Consider the following 12,823-nt stretch of genomic DNA (forward strand, 5'->3'; position numbering starts at 1 on the left):
CTGGGTAGTATAAACAAGTGGTTGGCTACTCCTCGCCGGACACGGGCGTTGGCGGGACCTATCCCTTGTGAGAGGTACTTGATGTTCTGACTTGGACCCCTAAGATTTGAAATACTTTGCCCATTGAAGGGAAACCTTAAAAGGGTCGGTGACATGCCGGGACGTCTGAACTGGACTGAGTGCGCCTGGTCACAACCACACCCTGCTGAGAATAACCTTGGGGTGTTTGTTGTGTGCTACGCTTGCTGCTGTACCGTTGGGGAGAGTTTCTGCTGTGCAGCAGAACAACACCTAGGGAGCTGCATCCTGCCTTGAACTAAGAAGGCTACGCGCAGTTATTTGTCCGGGTCGCCGACAACTCAAACCAGCGTATCTTCTTGTGCGCCTCTGCAAAGAATAAATCTCCGCGAGTGCTGGCAAAAAGGTCGGGGAGTGGAAGGAGTACAGGCAGAGGGATTACCTACCTTTCCTTAGGTATCTTCTCTACATGCATCCCGCTCCTGTCTGCGCCGGCGCCAGCTCCAACTCTAAGGGATGTACCGCTCCTCTGGGCGGCATCGCTACCTAGGTACAGAAGACGGACAGACTATTCGAGTCCTCTCCCTCCCACCTTCTCCACATGAGGTTGTCTTTCGCTTCTTCCCACTCACCCTTTCAGCCAACCACCCACCGCCCGCCGCCCACCGCCCAGCTACACGCTCACGCTTTCGATCTCGTCTACCTACCCATTACTACTACCACCTCTAATACAGCACTACGCCGCTTCACTTACACGGGCCCAGGCACTTAGGTATTCTCCCAGCCAAGCCAAGCATCAAGCCCTCGAAATCTAGGCCGTCTGCTGGACCACGACAGTGCCTCGACACTTGCTGTGTTTTACGTTTACCAGCCCAGACACTCTGCTCGACAGCCCGGACGAGCAACAGGCTGCCAAAGCCATACATACCCTTCTTCCGTCACTCACGTAACCACAACCCGGGAAGGGAAGGGAGGACAAACGGGACACGACGGGACTTTTTCTTAGATTGGCTTTGGTTTCCCATTGATCGACTGCCAGGTTCATCTCCCACCCTCTTCCTTCTTTCCCCACTCTCCACCTGGAAATCTCCACCACCAAGTCAATCAATCCATTCGCTCCCGCCCGCCTACGCCTACGCCAGGCACTGGCAACTGGGGCGTATAGCTGCCGTCCTATGTACTGGGGCCCTTTCTGTATAGTGCAGTTGCAGTACAGACAGCTGGACTGGGTGTCGCATAACATTGATTGAAAGTCCCCCCACCCTGGCTGTTGACCGCATTCCGCATCGCAGAGCCAAAGCCGCCCAACCGATCGGTAAACCTGCCTAACCTGTGCTGGCTCTATCTATCCGACACGCACTCGCTCGCTCTCTCGCTCTCTCTCTCTGTGTCCCTGTCTCTGTCTTTCGACTTTTCCCCGACCCAACAGTGATGCATGGTTGAACCAATCCATAACAGTCTTTCCCATGACTCGGCCGTCTTTTTTGTCGACGAATTCGACGTCTTGCACTTCCTTCGCCCTGCCTCTCGATGCGAGCGCGATATGGCTCTACCCGCCGTCTCCAAGCCCGCGCTGGCCGAGACACCCCATCCTAGTCCCGCCGACGGCACCGCCCCTCCAGAGCTGTCCGACGCCGACTTCCTGAGCCAGGTGCTGCAAACAAGGGCCGACAACACTGAAAGATGGCTTGATGATTTGATCAACAAGGCCGCCTCTTTGGGCATTCAAATCTCCCGTCCCTCAACTGCGCTGTCTGCGCCGGCGGAGCCCAGTAACTTCAGGACTGCCGAATCCAGCGTCACGCTAGACACGAGCCACACTCGAACGGCTTCAACTGGATCAAATGGATCTTCTAGTACCGCCATGACCTCCGACGATGATAATCACCAGCACTTCCCACCGCAGAAACCTAATAATAACAGCACCACCACCAATAATAACAATAACAACAACAGCATCTTGACGCGCCGGCGGTCGCGAAACCTCACGTTCGCCCACTATGACAAGTACCTGGCCCAAATAAATCCCAACATGAACCAGCCCAAGTTCCTGTCCGCACTACCACCTCCCCCAGAAAGGACTTTGGCCCCCAGTCTGTTCAGCGTCAGTACCAGAAAGAGTTACAATGGCTTGAGGAATGGCTTCTTGAAAATCCGTCGCAAGCGGAAATCCATCAGCTACCCCGACTTGACCATGTAAGTAGCCCTCGCACCCTCGCACGTCCTATTGATGTCGCTAAATATCATTTGTAGCACTTGCAGCGCATGCCGCGAAGACTTCAAGCCTGACCAGCCGCTCGAGAGGCTCCCCCTGTGGACACACCTATTGCAGCAAATGTCTATGTATTATGATAAACCAGTCGTGTAATGACGAGAGCAAGATGCCGCCGCGATGCTGCACCCAACCGATCCCCGGGCCCATCGTCAAGTCGGTCCTGAACCGGGAAGATCAGCTACTATTCCTGAAAGCCGTGGTCCAGTACAGCACGCCATGGCAATCTCGTATTTTCTGCTGCAACCCAGCGTGTGGCGAGTTCATCCCACCAAGGAACAAGGTAGAACCGAAACATCCATTTCAAGTCATCTGCCGGAAATGCCGAACGAGGGTTTGCGTCATGTGTAAAAAGGGAGCACACCCTCTAGGACAAGACTGTCCATATGACTGGGAATTGGATGCCGTCTTGAAGATGGGCGAGAAGTCGGGCTGGCGGCGCTGCTACAAGTGTAGGAATCTTGTCGAGCTCAACCAAGGATGCACTCACATCACGTGCCGGTGTAAGGCTCAGTTCTGCTACATATGTGGAGCGGTCTGGGATCCGGACGTCGGCTGCCCCAATTTCTGCAACGGTGATGAGGAACTCGAGCGGCGGCAGCAAGAAGAAGAAGCCCGGATTGCAGCGCTGGAAGCCGAGCAGGCGCTGAAAGAGGAAGAAGCCGCGAAGGAGCTGGTCGAGAGGGAACTAGCAATGCAACGCAGCAGGGAAGCCCCCGCGTTTGAAACACTGCGCCAGGAACAGTGTACAGAAATGGATAGGTTTCTGCTCTTTGAAAGGAGACAGAAGTGGCTGATGTGGACGCGGCACGCGCAGCAGAAAGTCGCTTTGGTCGAAAGGCATTCGGCCGCGCTTGAAAAGATGAAGGAAAGGCATGCCAAGACGGCGGAAAACCTCGAAGACCGGCAAGTCGCTGCCGAATTCGAACTGCGATCCTCCCTGGAGACCGAACAGAGGAATATCCGCATCCGACTCCGGCACATGGAGGCATACTGTGATGGGCTAGGCAAGAAACCTAGCTCCGATATGCCATCACGAGTAGTCACCGAGCGCGATCTACGGGAGCTCGGCCAACAATACAACGTCGAGAAGAACATGAAGCAACTTCACCAAGCCAAAATCAACGTCATGCGGGACCGGCAGGCCAAGGCTCTAGAGGACCTCGTGGAGCGTCAGGATACGGAGCTCGAACGCCTCACGGAGAAAGACCGGCAAGAAGTCGAAGGCCTCGAGTCGAACCAGACAGACGAGGAAGACCTGCTCACCGTAACATTCAGCCGGCGCAGGACTGCTATCGAGAAGCGATGGGAGGTCGCGATAGAAATGGTACGAACCCAGCTGGAGACTTCGAAAGGGGTCAGGTTTGCGGCGATCCCACTACCGGAATGGCCCCAAGAGAAGGAAGAAGAATTCGGGCTCCCTTCGTACGCTGATGAGTTTGTTGATATGGAGGATATGGAAAAAGCACTGATAACGTTTTCATGACATGATTTCAAGTCTTTACGAAGCCAACCATTTCCTTTGTTTATTTACCAGCTTTGCATATCTGCCGATGGCACATTTGCCATGATTTTTACTCGTTTGGGTTTATATTGCCGAGATACCACAAGAGGGCAGGAGTTACCTGGTTCATTTTCCCTGCACAAATGTTTTGAGATTTTAGGGTGCAGAAATACTGAGCAATTGGGTCATGCTCAAAGCACATACGGATGATTGGTTGCTATACCCCTTTTATTTGTTGGAGCGGGGCGTGCTTATTGATGCGCCGATTTGGTGGCTCTACGTTCTCTCCTGCGGCAGATAACGGAGAGCCTTGCACGGGGGTCCAGCCCTATCGAGGTGTGGGCAAGTAACAATAATCTTAACTCACTTCGCTACGTATGCATCGGGCATCATACGTGCTGGAAAAATAGGACATATGTATTCGGCGCGACAGCTGCCTCTTCATGGTTCTTAATACACACACACACACACACACACACACACACACATACTTCTCCATATTTGCGAGGCCTCAACCAAAGAAAAGTCAACAGAGTGCATGTGGTTTGGTCCGCAAGGGTGAACCGGGACAGGAGCTGGCGTGTTGACCAGGTTTACTTTGACATTAACCCCGCGCAGGTCCAATATCTGTCAACCATCTTGGGCGGAAGAGAGTATTCTTGGAAAAGAAGAGGTTGCGTTTTGGCCACTCAAGTTACAGACCAGTCCATCACTATTGAGGTGATCCGTTGTCAGTTATATCGGAAAGGAAGAAGAAAAAGCGATATACGTAACGCCTAGAACCCCAACTCGTGCTCACTGTACATAAAGGGGCAAGTTGCAGTGCATTTGATGACATGCCCATGGCAATGTAGTACCTAGTAATAAGTCGCTTACTCAAGGGCTCATGTTGATTGACCGCAGACTCAGGTGGACCGGCATATAGCGTGCTGGGAATGCAGTCGGGAATATCTCGCTTTCGGGGTGTGTAACTCCGCCTAAACAGGCCAGAGGCTTATGAACTCTTCAGCAAACGTCACGATGAATTCAAGAACCGTGGCTGGGCTACGTTGACTGCCAGATTTCCATCGTGTCGATGGCGAAACGGAGGAGACCGATTGGTTAGGTAGTCATATGGATCTTTTGGTGAGTGTGAGCTCTTCAGGGAATATCTAGTACAGACTATACAGGCAAAGGAGATACCGGCAGTCCGTCTTCGTACTAGGCAACTTCTCAGAACGAGTAGGGAAACTTCTGCGTACGATGGATACATAGGTGAGGGCTCGGGAATCTCGTCCTTTTTGTTGGAAGGGGGCAATGCTGATCCCGTGAGGAAAATCCATAATGAATCAAGCCTGGGGATATTTGATGTAATGCGTGTCACAGTTTCTCCTGGTCAAAATGCAGTCCCCCTTTCACATTGTCGACCGTCCCGAATGTTTACTTTGGGGAAGATCGCCACGCAACCCAACACAGATATATCTCCGTGTGCCATACCAATAATTCCAGACATCCATTACTGGTTCCTAGTTACGACTGGCGGGAGATGTTCTCGGCGAGGGTGAGTCAAGCTTCGGAGGAAAAGGTGGGAAACTTTCCGCATTGTGGCGCGAGAAGCGACCAGTGAATCGGGTAGCCGTTTGTTGTTTCGTTGATTCCAGCTATTGCAGTCCATCAAAAATTCATTCGCACTCTCCATTCCCATGAAATCTCGATTGTCATTTCAAAGGAGACCACTTTACTTGTCTACGAGATGACGCCGTCCGGAGGGCCGATCTCGGCCGCGAAAGGAGTACCAATCTACGGTGTCTGAAACGAGGCAGGTATGCGTGTATTTCAGGGACGATCGCGTTGATGGCCGCAGGTTGTAGCTGTGCTCAGCAATATGTGTATGCAAGAGCCGCGTCATCACCTGGACCAAGTGGCATGCCCCAATGCTAGCCAGAGACTCAGAACCTATAATATGGCCATGATCGAGTCTCGAAACAAGCACGATGCTCAAGCTAGAGCAGCCATTGACATTGGCACATAAGCCCCTATCTATGTATAGCTACATAGCCCGTCACAGTCCCGGGCTCTTCCGTCTTTCTCCAGCGAAGCATCCACAGGGGGGCTCTGGTCGATGGGACAACCGCATTTTATCGCCGCGCCGAATCTTATCAGATCCGATTTGGTCCCCTCCTGTACTTCCTGTATGCAGGACCGCCAACCTGACCGCCAGGGTGGAAAGGGAACGAGGAATCCTTGCCTGCTTGATGGGGAGGAGCTAATTAAACCGGGATCCACCGACCTTCCATCATACATGTGTCAGAACAGCCAGTAGCACGCAGATAGGCTTGCACTTGCATCCGACGGACCCAAGTGCCAAGGCTGCTGCTGTCCCGGCCGAGTGGTCTTGGCCCCTTCGAGAACTCCTCCCTTGGCTAGATGTCTAAGATACTTAAGGTATGGGCATGCCCAGGTCGGTATGGTAAGGCGGCGAAGTTGCAGTTGGCTTGCTGAGGGCGGCAACACAATGTTGGATCACCGCCTAACATTAAGTACCTAAAGCATGCAGGGGACACCATAAAAACCTGGCCACGAGACTTACTATTCAAGGAAGACACGACCACTCCGGGCTCGGAGGTCCACACAGCTTCGGGGCAGTTTAATTCGAGATGTCAGAATGCCGATCAGGACTACGGCTGGCATACTAGGTTGCCGGATAGGAACTTGCTCGGCCATCTGATGACACCAACCTCTTCTTCTTTCAGCGAGACATACCACCGGCTTTTACACGACCACTTGGTACACACAAAACAGCCCTAGTAGGTACCATGTGCCCATGCTTCTTATTATCTACAGTGTGCTCCTACTCCGTACGAACACAGAGAGGGGGAGAAAAGACTCTGATCTGGTCGTATGTAGTGAAGTTGGATAAGAGGCCTTTGGAAAGGTAGGTATTAGACTTGGCTTTCCTTAGCTCCATAATGGGCCGATCTGATAAAAATTTTATCAATCAGATAACGCCCATCAGCCCCACCATGCAGGGCACTAGCTGGGATCATCTCCGAGGTCCAAGCAGCCGGCCAAGGAAGGAAAGGATCACTGTCTTTTGGGGGGGGACCCAACCTGTCAGAGCGAAGAACGCGTTCGCAAAGCTCAAGATGTACGGAAAGGCTTCAAAGAGGACTTTCCCACGATTCATGTTGGAAACGGCTACTGATATGGGTGAAACTGTCTGGCGAAGACCACTCACTCTACAGCCGCATCGAAAAGACAGTAGGGAACCCGGATCCGGTGACGTCGCTACAAGATACTTAAGAAAAAAACCACTCACCTCTCTACCCTACCTGAGGCCCAGCGACACTAGGTACTGCGACCGATTCCGACCTGTCCCTAGCCTCCTTCCCCTTAATTGAAGTGGGACATCCCCATCTGGCGCACCACAACATGGGGACTGTACGACTCCATGTACGACTTTACGACTCTGTCATACCTTGAAGCTTGGTGCTTGGGGCTTGGTGGCTTGTAGTTCACCCGCCCAGGGCCCCCACAGAAACACGACCGGTGCGAGTGGATGCGGCCTGTAAAGTCCAGGATGCAGTTCGTAGTCGAATCGCATGATCAGTGGTGATCAGAGGCCAACTAGCCTATTCGAACTGGGGCTTCCGTCCCGGGTTGGGTTTGTTGGCAGGCTGGGTCCTTGCATGCATGCATATGCGCGCGAGAACTGGGAGCGGGAAACTTTCAGCTTAGACTTCCTGCCGTATAATAGGTGGCCAAGGTTCCTCGCCCAGGCCGCTTGCCTATGCTTTTTCCCCCTTCATATCCCTCGCCAACCAATCCCGCCCCGCTGGTCGCGTGCATCTCTATCTTGCTCCATATTGCTACGCGGCCGAGGCCTTCCGAGCCAGACGTCGTCATACACTGATACGTCTTGGCCTTTCTATCGTTCTTGGACTTTTTTTTTTCTTTCTTGTCTTTCCCGGAAGGAGGGAAGGTAAAAGCAAAGAAGGAGGAAAAGAAAAAAAGGAATAAAAGGACGGCAACATAAGATGAGGTTTTTACTAAGCAGCGCGGGCCCGTCGAGGCTCCGGTCGTCGAGGAGGAAACGCCAAAGACCCGCGCCGCCGAACCCGAGGCCGCCATCGGCACTGGATCCGGAGAAAAAGCACAGCAACTCAACGCCACGGACGGCGATGTCTCCGACAGCGATGCCATCTCGAGCGATGCCCAGGAGGGTGTCAAAGACATTGAGGCCATGACCAAGGTCTGGCCCAAGTCCCACCTGGCTCTTGCCTATGTTCTGATCTGGATCATCTACTTTATGAACGCCCTGCAGCAGGGGACGGTTAACCTGCTGTCAGTCTATGTGACCAGTTGGTTCGGACAGACGTCCTTGACGGCCGCTACCTCTGTCATGTCCAGTCTTATCGGTGGCCTGTTTAAGCTGGCACTGGCCAAGATCATCGACCTGTGGGGTCGGCCACAGGGCTACGCCTTAATGGTTCTGTTCATGACCATCGGGTTGGTCATGGAGGCTGCTTGCCAGAACCTCGAGACCTACGCAGCTGCTCAGGTCTTCTACTGGGTTGGGTACGTGTTTCGCCATCTTGCTGCCGATGTGAAACGTTGCTAACACTATCTCCCCTTACTATAGCTACAACGGCCTCGACTACGTGATTAGCGTTTTCGTCTCGGACACTTCGTCGTTGAAGAACCGAGGCTTGATGTTCGCATTCGTCTCGTCGCCTTTTATAATCACGGCCTGGATTACGGGCTATCTCGCGGATGCCTTCCGCGAGGGCCCTGGCATCCGATGGTGCTTTGGCGCATTCGCCATCATCATGCCGTTCATCCTCATGACTCTGTGGGCCCTTCTCATCATCAACTACCGCCGAGCCAAGAAAATGGGCGTCATGCCTGTGAGGGCTGCCAGTGGTCGCACCAAATGGCAGTCTTTCATCCATTACGCGGAAGAATTCGACATCCTGGGCGTGTTCATCCTTGTGGCTGGACTGGCCCTGTTCTTGCTGGCCTTCAATATCTACTCGTACCAGACGGAGGGGTGGAAATCGCCCATGATCATCTGCTTCATCATTTTCGGTGGCCTTCTCATTTGCGGGTTCGTCGTCTGGGAGAAGTACTTCGCCCGCGTCACCTTCATCCCCTTCCACCTGCTGATGGACCGTACCTGCATGGGCGCCTTCATCGTTTCTGGCAGCGTGTTCATCAGCTTCTACCTCTGGGACAGCTACTTCCAGCCTTTCCTGATCATTGTCAACGGCCTTAGCACTGTCCATACGGGCTACGTGCTTAACATCTACACCATCGGCTCCTGCCTCTGGTCTTTCATTGTTGGGTGGGCCATCCGCTACACCGGTCACTTCAAGTGGATCGCTGTCTACTTTGCCATCCCCTTCACTATCCTGGGTGCTGGTCTGATGATCAACTTCCGGGAGCCCGACGTCAACATCGGCTACATCATCATGTGCCAGATCTTCATCGCCGTCGCCGGCGGCGGTATCGTCATCACGGAGCAGGTCGCGGCCCTGGCCGCCGCGTCCCATCAGTACATTGCCGTCGTCCTGGCCATCGAGGGCATGTTCTCCAGCGTCGGCGGCGCCATCGGTACCACGGTGGCGACCGCAATCTGGACCGGCATCTTCCCCGGGAAGCTGGAGGCGTACCTGCCCGAGGAGGAGAAGGCCAATTACCTGACCATTTACGGCAGCCTCGACGCCCAGCAGGCGTTCCCCATCGGCAGCCCCGCCCGCGACGCCCTCGCCCGCGCGTACGGCGAGACCCAGAAGCTCATGCTCATCGCTGCCACCGTGGTCTTGATCATCCCCTGGGTCGCCGCCATGTGCTGGAGGGACATCAACGTCAAGAAGTTCAAGCAGGTCAAGGGCACTGTGGCATAAAATCACAAAGCCCGCCCCTCTATTCAAGGATTGCTCTGCTATCCTCGTTGAAGTTCTCGTTCGCATATGATTATAGTATCCATAGATACCCAATGTTTTAACGAAGTAGACATACGTTAGGTGGCGGGAGGTTATGTATGATGAGGAAAACGAGTATTGAACCGGGTCTCTTTCATAGATCTGCTTAAACATTAATATACCCAACGTCATGAAATAATACCCCCCCGAGATTTGCAATATCTATAGAAGGAGGGAACAAAAAGGGATGTAATGGCCTATACGTTTTTGTAAGGGTGAAAGAGGGGAAAAAAGACTGCATCGTGTAGATAGGGCCTTACGATGGGGACACTGCGCACCCCGGTGGAAGATTTTCGATACGGGGATCCTCGGCCGTTGTTGCAAGAACTGGAGGGGGTCGGAGAGGAGGAAATGGAGCGTGTTTGTTTGAGGAAGAAAACCCAACCATCCACGTGTTGGCCATTGGCGGCCGAACGTCGGACGGGTGAACGAGCGAGATACTTGCTCAGCGGCAAGGGGAGGTTCTATTTCTAACGACGCTATTGGTATCGCGTGTACACCCTCGTTAACCGACTGCTGCTGCATCCTGCTCTTTCTCTCTCCTCCTTTTCTATCATGGGCCGCTAAGCTAAGTAAGCCCCTCCAAGCGCCATGCATGTCGACGGACTGTATCGTGCTCAGCAGCAACCCCAGCAGCCACAGCACTCTTCGCCGCTGTTGCAGCAGCTATGGAAGGAGGGACAAAGTGGTGTCAGTCTTGGTTACGGACCACTTCTAACATCAATGCGGGTAGGGAAAAAGAAAACGAGGAAAAAGAAGAAGCTTGCGGGGGAATAACTAGGCACTTGGGCTCGCGCGCAGCAAGGGGAAGCGGACTAACACCGGCGGCGGCGATGGGACTGGCCTGCACAGAGGCAGCTGCCGCCAGCATGACGACTATGGGAGCGAAGGTGGCGAGCTGCATTTCTTTTTGCGTTGGATCGAATGGTGTGTTTCTGAAGGATCCCAAGCCGTTATCCGACACAAGAAAGTATGTACGACGAGACCTACGTAACAGGAATTGACGTGGGTATACTGACAAAAGGGCGACGGATAGGTCTCGTTTGGGAGAAGAAGGGTAAAGAACAGATCTGATAACGAAGACTGGTGATCTTGGTAAGAATAGCAGTGACTACATGTTGTTCGAGGCGGCTCTGGGTTGTCCGTCTTCTTATATACCCCGAGTGTCCATCTATCGGGGCCAAACTGACGAAGGAGGCGTGAAATCACTCACTGGCAACCAACATGGGATGCCGCTTTAGGCAGCGTACGACCAACAACCAACATCACGGCGGAAAAGATCGCACATGCAGAGGAACTTTTTCCATCATCGCCCCCTGACATTAGGTTACGCAGTTGGACTTACATATATGTACCAAGCGTATGTAACAGTTTCCAGCAAGAGGATGGGGCAACCTCTATTGGTCCACCCGCCCGCCTCCTTGCTTGGTCACATTTTGGTACATGAGTTGGTTGGCTTTGAATCCTTCTCCTCCTGTTAACGAGCGAAATTGGAAAAGGCCCCGTTATTGGATCGAGGTTCGGTAGTTGGCGCTAGTTCTGTTCACAAGACCTGCCGCCCTCGACTAGAGGAGCCGCATTTCATCAAGGTGCGCGAGATACAGCAGAGTTAGGAAGGGAGGCAAAGCTACTTCGCTTAGTAATGCCTGGCTTGAATGTATCTATTATATAATAATACTCTCAAGCTCCCGGGCGAACGAACAATACTGTCCGCCAAGGCCAACTCGCCCAGTCTGACCCGCTCCGGCCGGGCCATGACCGGCCAGCATCCGCTTTGTCCGCGCCGTGCCCGTAACGCGCGTGCCTGTCAGGGTCCTCGCCGAATGGACCAGGCATCCTCCTTCACCAGCAAAGGAACCCAGGTATAAGACAAAATTACACATACGCACTCCTGCGAATACCAACATCTGGAGAGCATCATGTCCCATGCAGCCACCAGGGGTAGCGCGCATCATAAATGTTTCCAGTATTGCCACGGTCCATATTGACTGAATATTACATTATTAAGAGCTATCTAGCTTGTAGGCGCTCAAATGACTATTGGAATCGAATGCTACATTTTGTGCTCCAAATTGCTATCCAATGATTTTTCAGCTCATTGCAGTGCATGCCATTCGACCAGGATCACGCCCTTTCCCGATAAGGTTCTGACATTTGGCAGGCGTGCCTTGAAACTCTTTTTTTCTTCTTCCGATGTCCAACTATAAACTACAATGCAACAGCAAGTCCGACCATGCCAGCCAAGACTCCGCCCACCACCCTCGCGACACCCTGGGTAGCCGCCGCGTTGGCGGGCGCGCTGGTGGAAGAGGCACTAGCACTGCTGTCAGCAGAGGTGGAGGCCCCGGTGCTGCTGCCGCCCCCGCTCCCGGTCGACGTCGTGACCGAGGCGCTGCTGGTTATGGACATGGACATGGACCTGGACATGGACGCCGTCACGTTGGACGGGATCGAGGTCTGGATGCTCATCAGTGGCTCGCTGAGGGTGGTGCCCGAGGCCGAGCCCGAGCCCGAGGGGGCCGTGGTCATGGCGGCGCTGGCGCTGCTGGGCATGGGCGAGGCCGTGAAGGTCAGCTTGCCGGCCGAGTAGCTCGAGCAGATGTCGTTGCCGGCCTGCAGGGCCTGGCCCAGCTCCTTGGCGGAGCACTTGCTCTGCAGGCAGGGGCCCACGAGCGGCACCAGGGCCGTCTGGGTGTCCGGGCTGCACTGGCACTTGATGTCGCCGGCGGCGCAGCCGACCTTGCCGATGGCGTCGGTGAGGCAGGGGATCTGTATATTTTGGCGAAGAGCGGGTGGTTAGTGTAAGCTCGGGATATGTTTATCCATAATGGCTGCCTGCCGATACGTCTCTCCTTTGCATGACGAAACGAAACGAAACGAAACCTTCGAGGGCGAGTCATGGGTACGGGGATGAAGCAGTGGCTACTTACAGCGCAGTCAGGCTCGCCGACAAAGTAGCCCTGGGCGGCAGCAAGGGCCGCGGTAGCGAGGATGAGAACAGCCTTCATTGTGTCTATATATGTGGTGAATGATCGAGGGCAGGTAAGCTTTTGAACGGAGAAGGAA

The 12,823-nt window shown here is 53.8% G+C and overlaps 4 protein-coding genes across 4 annotated transcripts; 3 read left to right on the forward strand and 1 right to left on the reverse strand.

The window, feature by feature from the left end:
* Positions 1–1,561: 1,561 nt before the first annotated feature.
* On the forward strand, positions 1,562–2,218 carry PG997_009342 (uncharacterized protein; the record flags this gene model as incomplete). Its single annotated transcript, XM_066813657.1, has 1 exon — positions 1,562–2,218. The coding sequence occupies one exon, from the start codon at positions 1,562–1,564 to the stop codon at positions 2,216–2,218; it is 657 nt and encodes a 218-aa protein (XP_066665619.1).
* A 487-nt stretch (positions 2,219–2,705) lies between these two features.
* Positions 2,706–3,776, forward strand: PG997_009343 (uncharacterized protein; the record flags this gene model as incomplete). Its single annotated transcript, XM_066813658.1, has 1 exon — positions 2,706–3,776. One exon carries the CDS (start codon positions 2,706–2,708, stop codon positions 3,774–3,776), a length of 1,071 nt encoding a protein of 356 aa, XP_066665620.1.
* Positions 3,777–7,205: 3,429 nt separating this feature from the next.
* On the forward strand, positions 7,206–9,679 carry PG997_009344 (siderophore iron transporter; the record flags this gene model as incomplete). The annotated part of the gene is made up of 3 exons (XM_066813659.1): positions 7,206–7,214; positions 7,831–8,351; positions 8,416–9,679. The coding sequence occupies 3 exons, from the start codon at positions 7,206–7,208 to the stop codon at positions 9,677–9,679; spliced, it is 1,794 nt and encodes a 597-aa protein (XP_066665621.1).
* A 2,286-nt stretch (positions 9,680–11,965) lies between these two features.
* On the reverse strand, positions 11,966–12,765 carry PG997_009345 (uncharacterized protein; the record flags this gene model as incomplete). The annotated part of the gene is made up of 2 exons (XM_066813660.1): positions 11,966–12,526; positions 12,688–12,765. The coding sequence occupies 2 exons, from the start codon at positions 12,763–12,765 to the stop codon at positions 11,966–11,968; spliced, it is 639 nt and encodes a 212-aa protein (XP_066665622.1).
* Between the last annotated feature and the right edge of the window lie 58 nt (positions 12,766–12,823).

Source organism: Apiospora hydei, assembly GCF_038363865.1.
Source record: "Apiospora hydei strain CBS 114990 chromosome Unknown utg000007l_segment0_segment0, whole genome shotgun sequence".
NCBI lineage: Eukaryota > Fungi > Ascomycota > Sordariomycetes > Amphisphaeriales > Apiosporaceae > Apiospora > Apiospora hydei.